This window comes from Pagrus major, chromosome 4, assembly GCF_040436345.1.
Source record: "Pagrus major chromosome 4, Pma_NU_1.0".
Lineage (NCBI taxonomy): Eukaryota > Metazoa > Chordata > Actinopteri > Spariformes > Sparidae > Pagrus > Pagrus major.
In genome coordinates, this window is record NC_133218.1 from 26,388,770 (window position 1) to 26,409,427 (window position 20,658).

A 20,658-nucleotide genomic window follows, 5' to 3' on the forward strand; every position below is an offset into this window, starting at 1 on the left:
AGTGTACAAAAGGAACAATTAATATCAACTAACTCAGTAGTTAGTGAAAATGCAACCGGATGAACCCATCAACGAAAGATGCACAAGGCTGAACATCTACGCTGGATTACTCATTTGTGTGTTATTAACACAATATCAATATTTATCTTTTTAATATTATTGTGAACATTGCCATACTGAAACACCCCTAACATAGATTATATTAATAATGAAGTAACTGCAACCCCACCAGCCTCTCGACAAAAATACATTCAAATGAAACAATGGAGAATGTATTACTGTGCTACTTTATGATCACAACTTCTTCTTTTGTATGTCAAAGTGAAAACCTTGATGGAGCATTCCTGATAATTTTCAGTAATCTGTCACTTCAGCACCGGGTAAAATTAACCATTGTTATACTGATTTACGCCTACGGTAGAATTTTTTTTTTTTAAGTTGTACCTAGGATTAAGAGCTGTTCAAATACACTGTTGTCGTAATCTGTGCCTAACACACACCAGCACCAACATAACCTTTAAATTAAAATTATTTTTTCATTTAGTACTGTTTGATCTTCATTTCCTGAGATGATTCTTCCTGTGAAGTCTTATTATATTTTGCATAGAGCGTAAAATTAAATGATGGTTGTGATAAAATAATTTCTATCTTTAATCGTTGTCATGTCTCGGGTCAAATGACGATGACAATTTCTCTTTGTTTTCTTTGTTAACATTTTGATTTCCAGTAACATAATAAGACACGTTCAGACAACAGCATCGAAGACGCAGACACTTCATGAACACCGTCCTGTTTCTTTCACAAACATACCACTTTCTGCTTATTTAAAAAACCTGCTCACCCTGGGACTTGTGGTGTAAAGCAGTATTACCAGGTAATCTGCTGAGTAAAACCCAGAGATATGAGGTTTGCTCAGTGTGGTTATCAAACTTATTCATGTGACAAGCAGCTGATTTAAAGACGAGCTGTGTATCGTTTTCTTTACTTAAACACACACACACACACACACACCATGGTGTTGATAGTGCAGATTTATTAGTATTTCCATATTTTTTGTCAGTCACTGCATTTTATTACAAAACACAAACAAAAAAACACCATAAATATGCAATTAATACAATTAACTGTACCCACAATTTTTTTTAACACAAATTACGTAAAAATCAGCACATTACAAAGATAAAATCAGAGCTTCAGTAAAATCAGGAAGACTTTAGCAATTGGACTGCAGAGATCCTTCATGTGTAGTTTTACTCAGCCATACTATATGTAGCTTAAAGGGATTACTTAAAGGAACATTTTGCCCAATTTTGAAACACACTCGATATGTTACTCCTAGCTGTGCGTAGCCACTTTATCTTTGTAGCCAAGTGAAGCGGCCTAGTTTACGAGCAAACCCTTCCCCCGGCTTATCTCACATTAGTTGATGGTGGACAAGAGGGGGACGGCCTGATAAGAGATAACTCAGCAACAGTTTGGTTGGCAGGAAACTGAAGTTGGAGTTGTAAACTCGTAATTCCTGTCTTTACTAAATCTTGTTGTTGAGATAATTTCCTTGTCTTCTTCAGAAAAATAACTAGATTTTTTTAATTTAAATTCAATTATCTCAATAAAAGATTAAATGTGTGCAAAACACTTTTTTCAATTTATTTGAGCTTGATTTAAAACTCAAATTTAGTGAAGACAGTTACCTTGAATTAATGAGTTTTCTCAACTATTTCATTTACATTGTCAGGACATACAGATGGATGACATGAAGAGAATGAAGCAGCTGGGTGTAAACAAATGCTGTGTTATATTTATTGTTGTTATAACATCTGTAACCGGCTAGCTTGTTTGCTAGCGTCTCGTGCCTATATAATGACTATTGTTTGGTTATTGTGTATTTTAATGTCAATAGCGTTTGCACATTTGACAGGCAAGTAGTAGTACTTGATTTCTATAAGATGTATGGCAGTGTTAATCAAAGAGTTCACAATTAAGAGCCAGGACTGGACTATAAACTGGTACTACTACTTGAACTGGTAATCAAACTGGTTTCAAGATTTGTGGATTGGACATCCACACAATTTAAGACAAAATGTTCCTTTAAGACCACATTAATCAGTCACTTCTTTAAGGCTACAGAGCTGAACATTGCAGGTGCGAAGAGTCCACGTGGACGTATAGTTTATTCATCATGGCTAAGGTGCTGAGGTGTTTAGAGTAAGGCGTATGTGAGCACCGATACCCAGGTTGTGGCTGTGCTCTGTTAAAGGAGCATGGGCGGTACTGGTAGTGGAGAAGATCTGTAGCCCAATTCTAAATCAACCTCCATCGCTTAAAAACGACTAGAGGGGTGCAAATAAAAGTATAAAACATAAGTTTTTTTCAGTCTTGCTTTGTGATAGGTGTACAAAGGCCTTAAAGGTGGATACAACCTGGAGTTGATTTGGAATTGACTACAGAATAATAACTACTGCCATTTATAGACAGCATTGGGCAGGACGTTGGCATGACCTGAGGCCTATCTGTTTCAGCTGCTGCCTTCAGGATCATCAGGGTCGGACGGCAGAGCAGAGACACCTTGATTTATCCAGCGCTGGTCTGCTCCCCTCCTCTGGCTCTCCTGTTGCTCTGTGTACTGGCTCAGCAGGGCGCCCACCTGGTCCTGGTCATTGAATGGACTAGGACGGAAACTGGACCTTAACCAAGCCCGGTACTGAGGACAAGGGACAGATTAAAAACCTTTAGTTAAAATTATATTACAGTCCATAGAGTGATGTCGATTGTTTTTTCTTTGCAGCTGCTTGTCTCCATTTAGTGTATAAATGATGTAATCTGCCATGAAGTCACATAATTTGGCCTTTGCAGCCTCTGAATTAACCCGATCATACTTGATCTGAGTTGAATTTTCTTCAGTTCATCTGTCTTTCTTTCTAATAGCACCCAAAAATACAACGGCAAGTGCAAAGTTGATTTTATAGTTTGAACTGAACTCATCCATGAACTCAGTTTCTTGGAACAGAGACCTCACAGACAGGAGAAGGGGGTGGGACAGACTGTTCATGATGAAATACTTCTCAGGAACAGCTGGCAACCTCCAGACATTCCTGCTAACACACTCCGTGAGAATCAGGATTTCCCCTTACTCCTCCCACATCTCCATTTTCCAAGTTACTGTATTTCTCCAGTCTTGGAAATTCATGGAAGATAAACATCAACATGGCCTAAATCTAGTAGCCTGGACCTGCTATCCCTCGTGACAAGAGGATATGATGGGATATGTCCAAATTACCCAAATGGACAGTTGAAAAGTCTGTTAATAACTCCTTAAAGAGACAGGAGCTAAAACAGAGCGTTTCAGACAGAGAAGGAATACAGTGCTGCAGCACTGGACAGTATGAGGAGACTGATGTGTTTTTTGAGCATTAAAACATATAAACATATTCTTGTAGTAACTCAAAATAAAACTATGAACCTGAAAATGAGCATAATATGTCTCCTTTAAGGGTAAAGGGTTCCACAAATGTAATGGTCAGTAATGGCTTTTTGGAGGCAGATACTAGAGCATTTGTTAAGTAGGGCTGCCCTAACAATTATTTTCATTATCTATTAATCTTCTAATAATTTTCACAGTCAATCAATTAATTGTTTTGTCTACATAATGTCAAAAAATGTGTGAAAAATGCTAACACTTATATCAAATGGCTTCTTTTGTCCAACCAACAGTCAAAACCCCAAAAGACTCTTCCTTGACTATCATTAATGACAAAAAACCCTGAAAAATCTTTACATTGAAGAAACTGGAACCAGCAAATGTTTGACGTTTTTTTGCTTGAAAAATTAGTTAAGCGATTCATTTATATCAAAATACTTGGCATCTAATTTTCTTTTGGTCGACTAATCTATTAATCACGCAGTCGTTGCAGCTCGAGTGTAAAAGTAGTATTTATTGTCACTATGCAGGCTGGTGTGTATTTCACGCTGCAGCCCCTTCCTTTCCAGGAAAGATTTTCAGATGTCCAGGAATTTTAAGTAATTTTGTGCAATACCTTATTCTTTACGAAATACAATGAAGTGAAAGTCACTCTGCATGTAATACATTCATCTTCCTAAAATTAGTATTCTAAACCTCAGCCCAACTCAAACAGTAGAGCACTGACTCATAACATTGACTCTGCTGTAAAAATGAATAGAGAATCAAAAGCTCAGTATAAAGATAACACATCAATAAAGAGCCTGATATGAGCTGTTGTGCAAGATTCTGATAAGTGTAACTGTGTCATCTTGAAAAAGAAAATGAAACTTGTATCAAAGTCATAAGGTGATGGCTTCTACACGCCACAGCAGTGGGTCTCTACAATATGAGGAAAATCTGCAACGTGCGATAACATTGTTCAGTCCGACAAAGATGACATGACTTGCGATAAATAAACAAATATTGAAGTGCCTGTGTTAGCTCTTCTCTCCTTCCTTAACCTCGCAACACCAAATTCACACCTGACGGCTAGCTGGGGCTTCATCTAATTGCCTAAATGGTTTGAATGCATGACCCATATATCCAGGGCTCCGTCTGATAGGGCAAATGTTCACATGCAGAGTGTAAATGCATGGTGCATGTAAATAAAATGATTTATCTTATTCACTGGGTTTTGTGTAGTCTTGCTGTGTTGTTATCTTGCATGTTCATGTCCAGATGACAATAAAATAAAATCTTTTCACACACTGAAAACAACCGAACATTTATTTAAGTTCAATACAATATATTTAATGTACGCAGCAATAATAAAATGGTCCTTATCAGTCTTTTAACTCTCTAGAAATGGGATTATTAGGCCTTCCTGCACCCTAATTTTGGGAGCCTGTTTTCATGCCATACTTTGTTTGGACTATTACAGTGTGTCTATGGACGACAAAATGGAAGGTTTTTCTTTCACTAAAATTGCAGAAGACAGTCATAGGATATTTATTTCACATTGCCTTGTTACTGTGAAGCTGTGCCACTAAACAATGTTGTTACAGCTGCCGTAGTGACCAAACTACACTTTTATCTAAAGGATTTCTCACTTTCTATATGAGGCCGGTGTGGGAAAAGTAGAAAACACAGCAAACCCATTTCCCCTAAAATCCTCGAAAATCCATGCAAGAGCAACAAACAATGAGCAAATTTTTTTCATGTTGCAAAATGCTGACAGTAATGCTCAACACGTGATGAGCAGTACCCAAGCTAATGCAATCCCAGCAAACCCCCTGCAGTTCCCCTTCTCTACTCAGTGGCTGGGTCAGTGTCATTGGAGTGGAATCTCATGCTGGGCACCTTCAAGTAAATGAAATGCTGCAAAAAGTTAAAGCCTGAGAACAGCTACCTTCAGTGTTTTCATATAAAACCACATCCTGCCAACAGAAAACTAAAATGCAAATAGAAATTTCCTCAATCCCAAAAATGTGAAAATATGAATAACATGCTTTAAAGGCCTGGCCACTATTTTTACTGTTACTGTTACTTTTAGTAGGTGCAGCTGTCATATGTTCTCAGGTTCATTGCTCAACATGATCTCTATATGAAGAAAAAAGAAATTTAAACTTATATTTCTTACTTACTTATATTGTTAAAGTGTAGTTTTCTTCAAAGTGAAAGTAGACAAAATAAAAATTTGAGTACCATGGATTATGTTCCATAAATATTCCTCACCAATCAAATGACAGAAATCCACTGTACAGAGCCTCACAACGCTAATATATTTACTGTGTTCTTATATACTAGTGCGAGAAGTCACACTTTGCATTTAGACATGACAATGCACACTCTAAATTCTGATGTCATTATATACATATTAAGAGTAATTATATATTTATATAGAAATATATACTTATGTATATATTATAGATATTCAACATTAAATGAATAATATGATCCTTACCCAAATTAAGTAATATTCCTGAATCTGTGTCATTATGTGTTATATGCTACAGACAATGATTTATAACTACACTACACTACACACTACACTACTTTATATTTACATTATGTATATTTTTTATCAATTTTCAAACAGCAAGATGAGCATATTTGTAGGGCTGCAACTAACGAGATTCATTGTGGATTAATCTGTTAATAAATAAGAAAATAAATAAGTCTAGTTGTTTAGTCTTTCGAATGTCAGAAAATGGCAAAAAATGTGGCCCAAAGCCCAATGTGGCGTCATCAAATGACATCACATCAGATTACTGTCATAGAGGTGTAAAGAAACCACCAAAACAAAAACATCACAGTTCTCTGATTCCAGAGAATTGTGATGTTTTTGCCTTAAAAATGACTCAAACTAATTAATCAGTTATCAGAAAAGTTGGTGATTAATTTAAAAGCTGTCAAATAATCAAGTAATCGATTAATCCTTGCAACTAATCCTTGTTTACTTCAAGCACGGGGCTTCTGTTAACCAGCATTTTGATGGTTTACAGTGAAACAAGTCATGGTTGTTTATTAGCCTCTGCAGGTATGACAAATATATTAACAATTATGAAAACTTTACACAGAAATAATCCTGCATGGAAAAGACCACCACAACTTTCAGTTTTACCATGTTCCATGACAACAAGACCGCCGTATTTAACGGCTGACTGCTTAACCACCGCCTGCATGCAGTGTGATTTTTATATGCATCATATCCTGTGAGTTCCTGAGCAAGTCTGAGTGGGCTTGAATTACCATCAACAGCACACAACCTTTATTTATATCATCGTGATGCTGCTAGTGAGGGAAAAACTAATAACAGATTACATTATACAATTTTCAAAGAGTGCAACTTAAAATCTATTTTGACTACAGGCAGCATCCCTGCAAATTCTAAAGAGTGACTGGATGCTGCCTGTTGGTCAAATGTGCTTGCATTTATTATGACTGTGTTCCTTCATGTGTTTACCTCTGAGACTTGTGTTGTCTGGTACTCCTGCAGCTGCTGCTGGAAGCCATAGTTTGGGCCGACGAAGGAGCGTACAGCCTTCACTGCAGTCAGACACTCCTCCCAGTTGTAGTGGGTGACAGTCATCAGGTAGGCCACCACCATGGTAGTGCTGCGAGACACACCTGCAAGGCTGCAGCAAAGGAAAGCAATTGGATGTTTGACACCTTATTTCTTACTGGTAATAGGTAAATAACAAACAATTCAAATTATGCCCTCAGGTGCTGTTTGGGACAAATATAATGTTCAAAATTGATTGCTGATTTGTTCACCTCAGGCTTTTTTGGGGTTCTGCCCCTAAAGGGACTCGTTTTCAAGATCAAAATTTCATTTTGGGTTACTCCTCGAATAGGTTTACATGCTTTAATGCTCAAAAAACATCGGTTTTCTCATACTGTCCAGTCTGCTCTGATTGGTTGGCTCTAACATGCCTGACCCAGCACCGCTAACAACAGAGGAGCTGTGCTAAATCAATTCTTTGGTTCCAAACTAGCTGCTGGGCAGAAATTATGCAAATATGTGACATGGTGTCACATTGTGATGACATTAAGTCACAGAATTAAAAGCGGGACTACTGATGAGGCGTTTTATGGAGCAGTGTTTTCTGTGGGAGAGAGGAGCCTCTGTTGGTGTAGAACCTATATAAAACACTGAAGGAAAGGGAAAGAAATGGAAAAAACATACTAGGATTCTTTTAATTTGTGCTTTGATGAATAACTACATCCACATTCAACAAGATAAGACTCTCAAGATGCCCAGAAGGAGCTGGTTAAAACGTAATACATAAAAACCTACCAGTGAACGAGACAAGAGCCACCATTCAGGCGACATTCATGGATGAAGCTGATGCACTCTTTAAAATGTTGTAATCTGTAAAGACAAAAAACAAACACCAACTTATTACAGTACTGATTACTTTGAAAGTCTGACACAACTGATATAGAGCACATATTTTTCTCTTGTGCGCAGTTTAAAATATAGAAACAAGTGTTTGAATCAGGAATTACATTCGTAGTTTTGCTCATCAAACCCAAAAACTAGCTTGGTTTCAGAGGTAGAGGTAAAACCTAAAAATAGGTTAGGCATTATAGGATATGAGAAAGTACACCTTGAACTGAAACTCCTGTGTCGAGGCCCTAACTTTGTGTTTCAAATATGTCGGTGAAACTCTGTTAACATGATACAATTCTGATTTTGACTGTAGAAACTGCAGTTTACTCTCAATTACAGCGAGAAGTTCATCTGTGAGGTAGTTTTGATAGGTTTTTGTCAGTTCCAAGTAACAGACATGTCAAATAGCAGTGATTTTCTTGCAACTGCTCAAACTCTGTGTCATGTGACAAAAAGGTCTGGTCTGCTAACACGGGGAGTCTGTGGTAGACCAGAACACAGACAGCAGGGACAGACAAAGGAAGTAACTTGGCTCCTTTTTGTCTATCTGCAAAATTACATCAGTTTCAAGCATTCATTTATTCTGTGTTTAAAAATGATTGAGTGAATCATTTTAACTGAAATAACCAGATTGTACGAGTATTGTACGAGTAATAATACCACAGTGTAGAAATGCTCAGTTACAAATAAAAAGCATGCATTTAAATAAGTAAAAATACAAAAGTAATAGTATCAAAATATGATTAAAGAACTAAAAGGCACAGCATCATGCAGAATTGCATTTTTCAGATGAATGTATATTCCATTATTGGATTATAATTTTTGAAGCATTATTGTGTTTGCCACTTTAATGCTGCAGCTGGTAAAGATAGTTTAACTGTTTTATATAGTTTATCTGATGGGCAGCTGGCGAATGCCCCCTCTTAAATCAATAAAGTTTCATCTCTATAATATTACATTATAATTTATTTATTGATTACATTTTGTATTCTTAAACTAAATCTGCAAAGTAACCAGTAAGTGACGTCATAAAACAAATGTTATGGAGCAAAGTAAGCACAGTATTTACCTCTAAATGCAGTTGAGTTTAAGTACAAAGTAGCAGAAAGTGGAAAAACTCAAGTAAAGTAAAAGTACCTCAAAATTGCACATTACTTGAGTACTGCAAATAACCTCCTGAATGGTGGACCAATCATGTTTGTGCCCTCCAAACTAAAAACAAGTCTGACATTAAGAACACAATTAATATTCTACTGTTCCCAAACTTCAAAACACAAAACAAACAAACGAGAGAAACTGCTGCTTATTATAATCAGTCACTGAAATCCTCAGAACGCGAGTCTTCTCTTAAACAGTAATGAACACCAAGCAGCACAATGCAGAGCAACTGCTCCCCAAATATCCTACTTGGTCACTGTCAGGAAACACTGATGGTGTTTTGCATAATCAAGAAGTGCGTGGCTGATAGCAGCGTCTCCTGAGGAGCAGATGCTGGTTACTCAATAGCAGACAGTATAACAGACTGGGGCTAAAATAGATTAACTACCACTTTTCTTTTTTCCTTCTTCCTGAGATCCAAACTCCTCTTTACAGAAAAAAAAAAAAAAACTCCTCTCCTCAGCACTTCCTGGAACAGAGGTTTCCGGCCATCTTGTTTAATATGCAGAAAATTACCTTGTGACATTTGAGGTTTGAACTAGCTGAATCCAGAGATTCATAATGAAACAAAAAATAAACTGTGGAGCTACTGTACTTTTGAACTGCAAAAGAAAGATTATTCTATGTATAGTGAAATTGTATTTAATTACATCGGTAATGCATAAGAAACCATTTTTTAAACAAAAAATGTATCCCACCACAGTTAGAACCAAAGTGCACCATGGTGAACATGCCGACTCCTCGCACAAGAGTCTCACTTTGTAAATGTTTGATGCAAATGAGTTGACACCTTCATGGTCAGTGCACACTGTGCATTAAAACCATAGCATAGTTATGAGATTGTTCACAAAAAAGGGGAATACCAAACATGTACATGTGCATTTAAGCAACTAATATAAATTAGGGCTGAACAATTTCTCATGTTGTTATCAAAATTGCAGTTTGGCTATCACGCTTGGGGAGTAACGGAAGACATGTTACGGGATTACATGATTAGGATACAAAAAAAGGGTAACTGTATGCCGTCAAAGTTACAGAAAAGATGATGTAATTAGATTACAGATACAGAAAAACTAACCACGATTACATAAAAGTCATCTGTTTGGTCTTGAGGTAATACAAAAGTAGCGGAAAGTAATCAAGTTACTGACTGCATTTTTTAACAGGTAATTAGCAGTGTCGGGGGTACATTACAGTAATTCATTACTTTTAGCGGTAACGGAGTAATATAACACGTTACTAATACTATTTCAGTAATATATTACTACAGTTATGTCACGTAATGCGTTACAATCCGCGTTACTGACCGAAGTGAAGCGTTTATTGTTGTTGTCTCTGTGTGAATGAAACGAGCCGTATTTCGTCGGCCTAACGATGAAACCAAATCCTCCGAGCGCTCTTTAATTGAGATTCTTGAATCACACATGTCCATGCATTGCTTGTGCTGTGGTCTAAAATAAAAAGGCATACAAAGAGAGATTTTTGTCTTGTCATGTCATTATAGGCTACATTATAGAAGGTTTAGGTCTATTGTGTTTCATATGACTGAGCCTACAATTAAAAATAATTATTCCTATCTCATAATATATCAGACTTTGATCCTTTGTCTGCCTGCTCATCACTGTGTCCAAGGCCATTCCTTTATTTAAAAAGATCTCTATTTAATTGTTCTATATAGATTATTTGGGCTTTTTTTTCTTTTTAATAACTAAAAAGTAGTGTAATAAGTAATTTATTACTCTATGCAGACAGTAATATTGTAATGTAATATATTACTTTAAAATGAAGATAACGATTAATATGTAATATATTAAATTTTTAAAGTAACTTGCCCAACACTGGTAATTAATATTTATATTTATTTGTCACATAATCATGATTTTTGTGATGATTGTGATGCAAAAAATCTTCTAATTTTTAATCATAGTGTCATTGTAAGACCTGTCAAAAAGACTGCAATACATTTCTTATGTGTATTTTTTCTAAACATATTGTGCAGCCCTCATATAAATCAACGTTTAAGGCAGTTCCAATGAAACATCAGTGACACTGGTGATTAGATGTTAGCCTTGAAGTCCCGGTGAGTTGTCACTGACATTTAACCTGCTGATTGAGTCTGCAATCATAGACATTTTGTTTTATCTAATAAGGTTTTATGAGAGTTTTTCCTTGTTCTCTAAAGAGTCTTAGGTTGGCTGTCATTTCATCTCATTTATCCTCTTCCCTCTAACTGTGATTTAGGGCTGTACAAATGAACCTGGCATCCATTCCAACAACTTAAAGGAAGTTTAAGGTTTTTCACACACAGCTTCAAACTGCTACAGTTGCTCCACAAATAAAAAAGCCAGAGCCTACGTGAGAAAGATGGCCTCTGCTGTAGACCATACGCAGGGGAGGGGCCATCAGACCTGACCATAGGGGCTCCCTGAGCATGCTGAGGAGTCAGTTGGCCTCACCACTCCCGTCAGTCAGACCAGTGATTGTGACAGAGGGGGTTTATTAAAGGCCTGGGTGGTCGAGGCCAACAGCCAGATGTCACACTGAGGTTTCCTTCCTCTGCTGCCTGAGGGAGGGACACTTGATTGCGACAGTGGAGGTCAGACACCTCCAACCTAACTCAATCAGCAACATCCAAAAAACACTAGACTGCAATACTCACCAGTATTCATTCTCTTTCTTTCTTTCTTTCTTTCTTTCTTTCTTTCTTTCTTTCTTTCTTTCTTTCTTTCTTTCTTTCCACAATGTCACACTTAAATACTAAACATAGTGGACAGGCCTTTGAATCAGGACATTTTATGAGGTGTTTTGTACTACTACAGAACTCTGTTGACACAAAGAACTAGTGTTTAGCCTGCGTTCAATCAGGCATTGTGTCAAATCTCTGTCTAGTATGTTGTCAGCAGATCAATTACTCATCACGCATCAGAATTTTCCCTTGCCTCTCTACACATTTAAGTATGACCATTTCCCTCATTGTACAGTCCCTTCACATGGATGGCAAAATGCACTGGAGATTTATGCAACCACTTTCTTCTGTGCAGGAGCCCTGACCAACCAGCAGAAGGCACTAGTGCGGCAAGAACCACCCTCACCCGCTTCAAATACTGACGTCAAAGTGGGTCGTCTACAGGGGTCACAAGACATGAGAATGCTCTTTTGCACTGCTGCTCAATCGGCACGCCATGTTTGATGGCTTTACGTTGTGCCCTCTGCCCGTGTCAAGCGTTTCATCCGGAATCACAGCGGCTAGTGTTGCATGAGGTCAAAGACTCTACATAGAAACAAACACATCATGCCATGACTAATGTGTTGTGTTAGCGACTGCTGAAAGGGCGGAGGGACAGCTCATGTCTCTTTCAACACAGAGTCTGCCTCCTGATGAACAATCACGCTTCTTCTCTGTCTGTCTCTCTCTCAAACACAGAAATTAAAAAGTCTTGTCAGTGCTCAATCTTTGGGAGCATTACAGAATTACTTTAATACTGCATGGTCTACTTTACGTGACATATCTACAAGTCATGAGATGACATAATTGATAAATTATTTAAATAAGCTATGGGTCACTTTGCCCTCTACTGCACTCACAGTACAAATTATTGTTTGTAGTCAGTGTCTAAAAACTACCAGCAGGAATTGTGCATTAAAAAAACAAAAAACCTTTTTTCTAAACCATCCAAAATCTTCAGATATTCTTTGTAACGGTTCGCATCAGGCCGTCACACCCTGAGAATGCAATCTGGAGGGTAATGGTGTTGAAATAATACTGGATGAATCATCAGTGATTAAGACTGCTTGAGAAATTCACATTTCCAAGGACACTGTCTCTAAAATCTATGACAAAAGCACCATAAATACATTGGATTGTCTGTGTTTGAGTGTGCGTGTGTGTGTGTGTGTGTGTGTGAGTGTGCGTTTTTACTCACAGGTTCTGGCTGGAAGCATCAGCTGCATGAATACAAAGGTATGTCATGTCCTGTAAAAACAAACATGAAGAAACTGTATAACAACTAAAATATAACTCAAGAATATAAGCCACGCATGTCATATCTGTATGTTACCGGTACATTTTTGACTATATGTATATTAAAGGCTGAAATTTTGACTAAAGAACTCAGAGAACACCTGTCCCTAAATTAAATGTCTCACACACAAGTTATTGCCTGATAATTACAGCAAATTTGACATACACACACACACACACACACCACTTCGCTTGTACTGTCCATCTCAGGCACAACTCTCTCTTTCTCCAACCATAACTCATCACCACCCCCAGCTGGCTGACAGGACACATCACATTATCATATATATGCACAATCATACTGTAAATTTCCATGCAAAATCTCCACGGGAAGTAGAAACAGTGCCACCCAGCAAACATGGATTTTCCACTAACCTCAAACACGGGCTTAGCATTGTTGTACACAGACAGGATGTGGGTGATGCCATTCTTAGACAGGCTTTCTTTGTTTTCGGCATCTGGGATAAAGACAGAGAGGAATATATGTCACCGGAGTCTTGTCAGCAAATTTCACACCAACAAGTCTGACATGTTATAACGTAAGCAGCTGTTCCTGCTGCAGAGGCATGTCTGTGACCTGTTTACTGTCCTGCTGCAACATCACTTGGTACAGTTAGGCCTGTGGTCACTTGCTCCTGTCACTTGAACTAATTTTAGCCATTTATGCTTCTGCCATCATGTGGTGCCTCAGCAGCAGCAGCTAAAGTTAGAACGCTGCAAGTGCCACATTGACTTGGAAGAGGTTGTTCAAGGCCAAGGACTGACACACTTCTTACGGTTGACTCTTATTTTATGTGAGGCAACACTTTCTACAACCTTGATTTTAGAAGAGTTTGGGACACTATGTAGAACATTAATAAAACAGAATGTGATGATTTGCTAATCGTTTTTTGACATATAATCAATTAAAAATAACACAATGACAATATATTTAATGTTTTACCTATAAGCTTCATTGTTTTTTGGAAATATATTCATTAAGAGTTTGATCCCGGCAACATGTTTCAAACAAGTTGCAAAAGGGGCAACAAAAGAATGGAAGACTGTTTCCAAATGCTCAAAAAACACCTGTTTTTTAAAGGATGGGACGACACTTTGTAAAACCTTTGTCGGTAAAAATAGTTTGTTTGCAAATCATTACAATCTGATTTTATTCATGTTTTACACAGTTTTCCAATTTTTTTGGAATTAGGGGTTGTAGCTTCTTAATTGTCTTTTGTCAACAGGGCTTTTACAGCTTTTATTGTGAAATCTATGTTTGACAGAAGGGCAAATTTCAGCTACAAAATTTGATGTGTGACAATGAAAATCACAGGTGTCATTTACACTGGGGACTCTTTTTGAAGAGCACTTTTTAAAAGCATAATTGGTTAAAAATGTATGCTAAATGCTAAAAAATAGCTCGCACCAAGACATGTTAACTAACAAATGAGATTAATTTTGATGCACCATTATTACAGTTTTTTCCCTGTCATAATCATCATAATCTGACCTCATATGATCCCCTCATTACATCACCCAAAAATCACATACTGTATGTTAAAGACTATTTAAAACAATAATAAACAGCCCTTATTTCTCCACCACTTTCCAACACAGTGACACTAAAACCTTATGTTATACTGTATAAAGCACAGCACTGAAATCCATAAGATACAAGGTTTTCTATCTGTATTGTAAAATATTGCTGCATTGACACCCACTGATTTAAAGCAACACTAATGATGAAGTGTATGATATTGATATGATATTCTACTCTATCAATCCCCACTGACCCTCATTCCTACATGCATTTATGCCCAATAATGGTGGCCTTCTGTCTTTGGTACTGAAAGCCTGGCCTGACACATCTATGCTCACAAACATCAAATCAAAGTCACATCATATTTGTCTTACCTCTTATGTTGCCAAGATAGAGCCCATCCACAACCTGTGAAGCAGCATTCACAGACATGTTGCATTCAGGTTAGAGATTCATTACAGTCCTGCTTCAAAAACTTCACATGAAAAGGAGCAAATGTCCCGGGCTGAGCCAGATTGGATTTAAAGCTTAGGGCTTAAGAACCAAGGACCAGCAAAGGAAACATTCCCTACAGCCATACATGGCCTGAAGCAACGATGCGTGATTATCAGGACCAAGTGATGGATGACAAGCAGCCATAGAGCATTACTGTACAACTCTGGTCTTTTAAAGACTAAATGAATATCTACTAGTCTCACTTTAGTGACTCTGGCTTTCAAGGAAGCATTTTTTAAACATTTGAACGTGGTTTGCCATTTGTTTCTTTGCTTGACGTGTCTGTTCACGCTCGGCAACCCTGTAAATGACCCCTAATTTAGGACTGATCCAAATTAAGGTGTGAACGAATGAATGAACATGTGTTGTTAAAACGTATTTTCACCTTACGTTGTCTAACTACTACACTGGGCATCAATGCAATTTTACATGTGAGCGGGGGACTTTTCACCACCACTTGAAAAAGAAATAGGAATGTGACAGTGCAACAACTTGGCATACAGATCCAAGCGCTGGGCAAATGAAGTATAAACGATATTGTGATAATCTACTGACTGATCCTCAAAGCAAGTTACATTAGGTCATCAGAAGGTCAGAGGTCAGTCAACAGCCCCTGGCATGGATTTAGTGCCTTGCTTTTTGGGCACTTGAGCAGGGTGCAAGCATGGTGTTTAGGGAGAATAAAACCAGTCCTTCCAGTTCAGGGCTCAGTCTCCCAACCCATCTTGCCAATCTGAGGTGTGGAGGATAATCATTTGCACCTACAATAAAAAAATCTAGAGACAAACACGTCATAGCTGTCCATCTAACACGAGTCGTGGCTGCATTTTGAACCCAAAGGGCAGCCTCGGGAGCTGTTTACACACTGAAACATTCAGAGGGTGAACTACCTGTCTTACTCTGCCCTCATATCCAACCTGCATTCTCTGGTTTATTTACATTGCTAATCATATCAGCGTGGGACAGAGCAAAAAACATATGACGTTACTAAGGAGACGCACGCACCTACCTGAGTTTTAACACAAAACAGCCACTGGTAACAACACAACACCTGAACACAATGATAAAAAACGCTACCTTATTCATTCCATTGCCCATGATGACTTTGAACCAGTCTGCGACGAGCTACAACACTTTAATACGTGAAACCGCTACGAAATATTACCATGGACGCGAAGCTAAAAACAGCCTTTTCCTGTGTCGCTATGTTTGTCTTCTCATCAGCAGCATTATAAAGAGACACTAGCATGCCTAAAAACACTAGTGGTATCTATTCAGCTTTATCCTCGTCCCCGCTACAACAACAGTTCCGTCATGCTGTATCGTCTTCCGGATTGTTTTGACGTGAAACAACTGCAGCTGCGGGTTCATCCGGTAAGTGACATCACAGCATGTCGCCGGCGGCTCAGCTGTACTTTCCCAGCTTCACCTTCAGAGGGACCACGCTGACGTCATCCAGACGTGCAGACAGAATAAGGTGGCTATTTTGTAATACTACCTCTGAAACATTATTGCACAAGATGAACTCTTTCATCCATCAAATGGGCAAGAACGTGAATCCCCCACATACATCTACCTGTTGTGTATCAGTGCATGTGATATTATCATGACAATTTCAAGGAATTTCAACCATTTACCAGTACCACAAATTATACTTCTGCAAGGTCAATACCAGGAAATTGTTTATAGGATATTAATGTGTATGTTGTAAATGTTTGTTTAATCAATAGATGCACTTATCCTCGTGCAGTAACGGCCATTTAAATCAACAGAGCAAATCACACACTTTACATATAATATATAATTATTTGGATCAGATATTCTGTCAGTGCAATTTGTGACATCTCCTGCATGTCTGTCCGTCCTGGGAGAGGGATCCCTCCTCTGTGGCTCATCCTGACGTCAATATGGCATGTTTTTCCTCACTGGAATCGAGGGTCTAAGGACAGAGGATGTCATACATTGACTGTGAAGAGGCAATGTGATTGTGTATTTTGGACTATATAAATAAAAAATTATTTTGAATGTTTTAAGGAAATTGGTTATGGTGTATGCAAAATAATGGTAGCAAAAAATAAAACTGCTCTTTTCCAACTAAAATAATCCTGTGGACTTTTTGAGCAACGAATAAGGCCTACCTGTAAAGAGAAACACATTTATCGTTTGTTAACCCCCCCATAAGTATATATGTTCAATAGTTCTTTTCCCAGCCCTGTGTAGTGTTCTGTCAAACAATTTATGATTTAGTGACTGTGCAACTCTTGAGCGGAACTTGTTGACACTTAACAAGTTATATATAACATATATACACAAATAAATGTATATATAAATATATACACATATACACACATACATATATATATATATATATATGGAATATCAACAGAAAAGTAAGATCTTGTCAATTATTTGCTAATGCTGTAAGTGTTTGTAGTGAAATCGACATTAAGCCAGTAGAAAATATTTGGGGCAAAATGTCCTTTAAACAAGTGTACATTAATAAAACCATATTTTACAATAAGATACAAAACCAATTAAAGAACAAAATTATATTTAAACCATCTTGTTAATTTGAGTACTAGTACTTTTCTCCTCCATTTCTGATGTGAAACAGTCATTTAATGCAAAAGCATGAGCAGTAACAAAGTTAAGAACATTAAAAACTGAGACGTTTTATCAGTTTAACTATTTTTATTTTCATTTATAATACACAATGACCTTAAGAGGAAGTGGTCTTCCAAAATGCACAGACTGAGGTAATGTGGACAATTGATAAATACAGAAATATAGGTATTTGTGTATCTTTGAGTTGGTCTATTGTTATGTTCAAGTATGCTTTATGGTCCTCTGGGTCCTTTACTTTTTCCACTGCTTGTTCTCGTAGTCCCAATTGGCAGAGAAGCCCTCCACTGGGTTAATTCTCATGTCCAGCATCCTCTGGAGCTCCTTCTCTTTGTACTCGGGCTCAAATGTGTGTGGGACGGCTCCATATACTACAAAGAGACAATATCAAATGTGTCAATTAATGAGCTTAATGGGCTGTTTGCAAACAAACTTTGTACTAAAAAGATGATAATAGCATTCTTCTCTGTTTAAACTGATTAGATTTAGAAATCAAAGGCATAACACTACATCAAGCCTTGCAGATTTGCAGGCACATCATGGCCAATATTGCCATTATACTTTTTGTAAGACATACCAAACTTCCTCTGCCAGAGCACAACAAAGCCAGTGAAGCCGATGAGAAAGAGCATCCCTCCAACCACAGACTTCCACTCCGATGTTGCCTTGTTCATCTCAGCAAAGCTCTCTTTGAAGCTGATGCGGTACACTGAACATTAAAAACAAACAAAATCCAGATGATTAAAATTGTAATGGATGAAAATTTACCTAACCATTAAAACATTACTACATAATTCTATCTGACCAATAGATATGGATATTAGAACATCTCAAAAAAGCAGAGGGCAGTGAAGTCCTACATGCAATCTTCTCATCATTGGAGAGGGCAGCCCAGGAGCCCATCTCCTTCTCCTTCAGGGACTTCTGCTCTGGACTCAGGGTCTGCACATAGCAGATATCTGGGAGGGGTTCTTCTCGCTTGTCAAAGTAGGCAGGGAGAGTGTAGTCCTCTACCTTTGCAACACCTGCAGGAGACAAAAAAGAACGGCTCATCAGATAAGTTTTACTAACACTGAATGCCTTTGTTCATGTCAACCTTCTCTGAAATGTCATGATGTTTTTTTTTGGACTAGGACTAACATAACACTCTGTTACACAGAACCAAAATGGAGGTTAGCTACAAATTATTTAATTAGCTAATGAAGAACATGCACAAAGTTTGTTTTGAGAATTGGTTGAGGATGTACTAACCTATAAAACAAGTGGTGTGGTGTTTGACTGATGAAATTTTACTGTGCTCCCAGCCATCCACGACACATTACATTCTGTTGACTTGACATTGTACTTAATATACACATATCATTCAGTATGTCACTTGATATCTGTACATATAATACAAAAAGGTATATGCCATCACTGAATAGATGCCTGGCACTCTGTACATCTGTAATACCTGAGTGAGTGTCAGTTCAGCTAGAGTACTTGTGCTTGTAGTTGATTGGCACAAGAAACAATGCTGATACACACACTTTTATCAGCTGTGCATTAAGTCAAATGCTTTTCTTGAGGTTAGAAAACATGTTTACAGGATGGCAAATTTTTGATCAAACTAAAGTGGCAGATGTTTAGCTAAGGTGTCAGGTAGTGGTGAGGTGGGAGGAGAGATAAATCAGATTTACACCAGCCCCGACTGACATTACAAGTTGAAACTGTGTTGTTGTCGCTGGCAGGGAAATAAAGATATTTCCATGTGTACCGTCACACAAACATTTAATAATTTGAGCACAACATACTTTTCACTTAAATTTGCCTTTGGAGATTTTGGTTTCTGAGAAAAAAAAAAACCTTACGACAGGTCGCTGAGGATTTGTCTTTTAGAAAGATGTACGCTGTTGCGTTGAGATCCAATTCGATCCTCAATGTATAAGTCTCAAAAGGTAAAAATGATGATTGTTTCAGGCACAAAACTCAGTCTACTGTATTGCTATCTCCTCTGCCAGATATAGATAATACTCAGGTCATGTCAGGACTCACTCACCATGTCCTCCACGTACACACACAGATGTGGAAATGGCACGCTTGCCAAGAAGGCGAAGGGCTCTGGTGGCCAGCATTCTGTGGGAAACGTAATTTGAGAAACATTAGCAAAGGATATTTATATACATATAAACACATCAGTATGTTTACACTCCCCCTTACAATCCTTCTGATACTTTAACAGACGTTTTATAATGTTACTATGACGAATTACCCTCTCTTTAGCACAGACAAATAAGAATAAATTAGGAACTTGTGTAAAAGCTGCACGTAGCAGGATGCTTCACGGACAGCTAAGTGGTCGCAGGTCTATGAAACAATACGATTTTAGGCATTTGACTGTCGTTATAAATGCTTAATAATATTATTATTACTTCAAACGTGGTTGCGCAGTTTGTACAAAAAAAACAGACTTTCAATTCACAGGCACGCTGACTTGCTGTTATTGTTGGCGAGAAAATGTGTCAAAACCAAAGCTTAGCATCGGTTACATCTTCTGGTTAAGCTAACGTTAGCTTTAGCTACAAACACAAGGTCATAGCAGCCGGGAAAAGATAATCACAGAAATACCAAATTATTTAAGACGATACTGTCCAATTCAATACTTGCCCATTGAATGAGACTATATTTATATAAACCCGCGGTAGACCGCCGTGACATTTAGCGTCTTCGCAACACAACTACCAGCACGAACCTGATGCTAGAAGCTAATGACGGCTAGCCGGAACGTTGGCACGTCCTAGCACCGACCCGCTCTGACAAAGTCACTTATACACAATTGCTTATTTCGGTTAAAATTACCAATTCATCTTGGGCCATTACCCACACTTTGAATATGTATGAAGTCACAGTGTGAGTGAGTGGTAAAGTGTGATGAATTTCTACATGGTTAAAAAAGATGCCGGTGATAAAAGAAGACAACCTACTTACTTTTTCCTCGCTCCCGTCCGCCGATGGTCTGAAAGGAA

At 37.9% G+C, this 20,658-nt stretch overlaps 2 protein-coding genes across 3 annotated transcripts; both read right to left on the bottom strand.

Annotated features, from left to right (window-relative positions):
• Positions 1–1,013: 1,013 nt before the first annotated feature.
• Positions 1,014–16,355, bottom strand: dusp22a (dual specificity phosphatase 22a). Its single transcript, XM_073464586.1, has 7 exons — positions 16,109–16,355; positions 14,911–14,944; positions 13,390–13,472; positions 12,917–12,966; positions 7,740–7,814; positions 6,906–7,077; positions 1,014–2,701 (listed from the first exon to the last, which is right to left on the bottom strand). Exons 1-7 carry the CDS (start codon positions 16,127–16,129, stop codon positions 2,516–2,518), a joined length of 621 nt encoding a protein of 206 aa, XP_073320687.1. The 5' UTR covers positions 16,130–16,355; the 3' UTR covers positions 1,014–2,515.
• Positions 16,356–17,702: 1,347 nt separating this feature from the next.
• Positions 17,703–20,645, bottom strand: cox4i1 (cytochrome c oxidase subunit 4I1). Of its 2 annotated transcripts, none has more exons than XM_073464750.1 (5): positions 20,621–20,645; positions 19,692–19,768; positions 18,514–18,678; positions 18,231–18,362; positions 17,703–18,024 (listed from the first exon to the last, which is right to left on the bottom strand). In XM_073464750.1, exons 2-5 carry the CDS (start codon positions 19,765–19,767, stop codon positions 17,888–17,890), a joined length of 510 nt encoding a protein of 169 aa, XP_073320851.1. In that variant the 5' UTR covers position 19,768; positions 20,621–20,645; the 3' UTR covers positions 17,703–17,887. The 2 variants fall into 2 exon arrangements, with proteins under 2 accessions (XP_073320851.1, XP_073320852.1); XM_073464751.1 differs by having other exon boundaries at positions 20,617–20,634.
• Between the last annotated feature and the right edge of the window lie 13 nt (positions 20,646–20,658).

What these genes read in the sequence shown, in the direction of transcription:
- cox4i1 (XM_073464750.1), bottom strand. Translation starts at nt 19,767, where the DNA reads ATGCTGGCCACCAGAGCCCTTCGCCTTCTTGGCAAGCGTGCCATTTCC. An exon ending in GTGTGTACGTGGAGGACATG is followed by an intron (nt 18,679 to 19,691) that starts GTGAGTGAGTCC and finishes TGTCTCCTGCAG; the next exon opens with GTGTTGCAAAGGTAGAGGAC. An exon ending in CAATGATGAGAAGATTGCAT is followed by an intron (nt 18,363 to 18,513) that starts GTAGGACTTCAC and finishes TTTAATGTTCAG; the next exon opens with TGTACCGCATCAGCTTCAAA.
- dusp22a (XM_073464586.1), bottom strand. Translation starts at nt 16,129, where the DNA reads ATGGGCAATGGAATGAATAAG. An exon ending in TGGGCAATGGAATGAATAAG is followed by an intron (nt 14,945 to 16,108) that starts GTAGCGTTTTTT and finishes GCTGCTTCACAG; the next exon opens with GTTGTGGATGGGCTCTATCT. An exon ending in ATGCTAAGCCCGTGTTTGAG is followed by an intron (nt 12,967 to 13,389) that starts GTTAGTGGAAAA and finishes TTGTTTTTACAG; the next exon opens with GACATGACATACCTTTGTAT.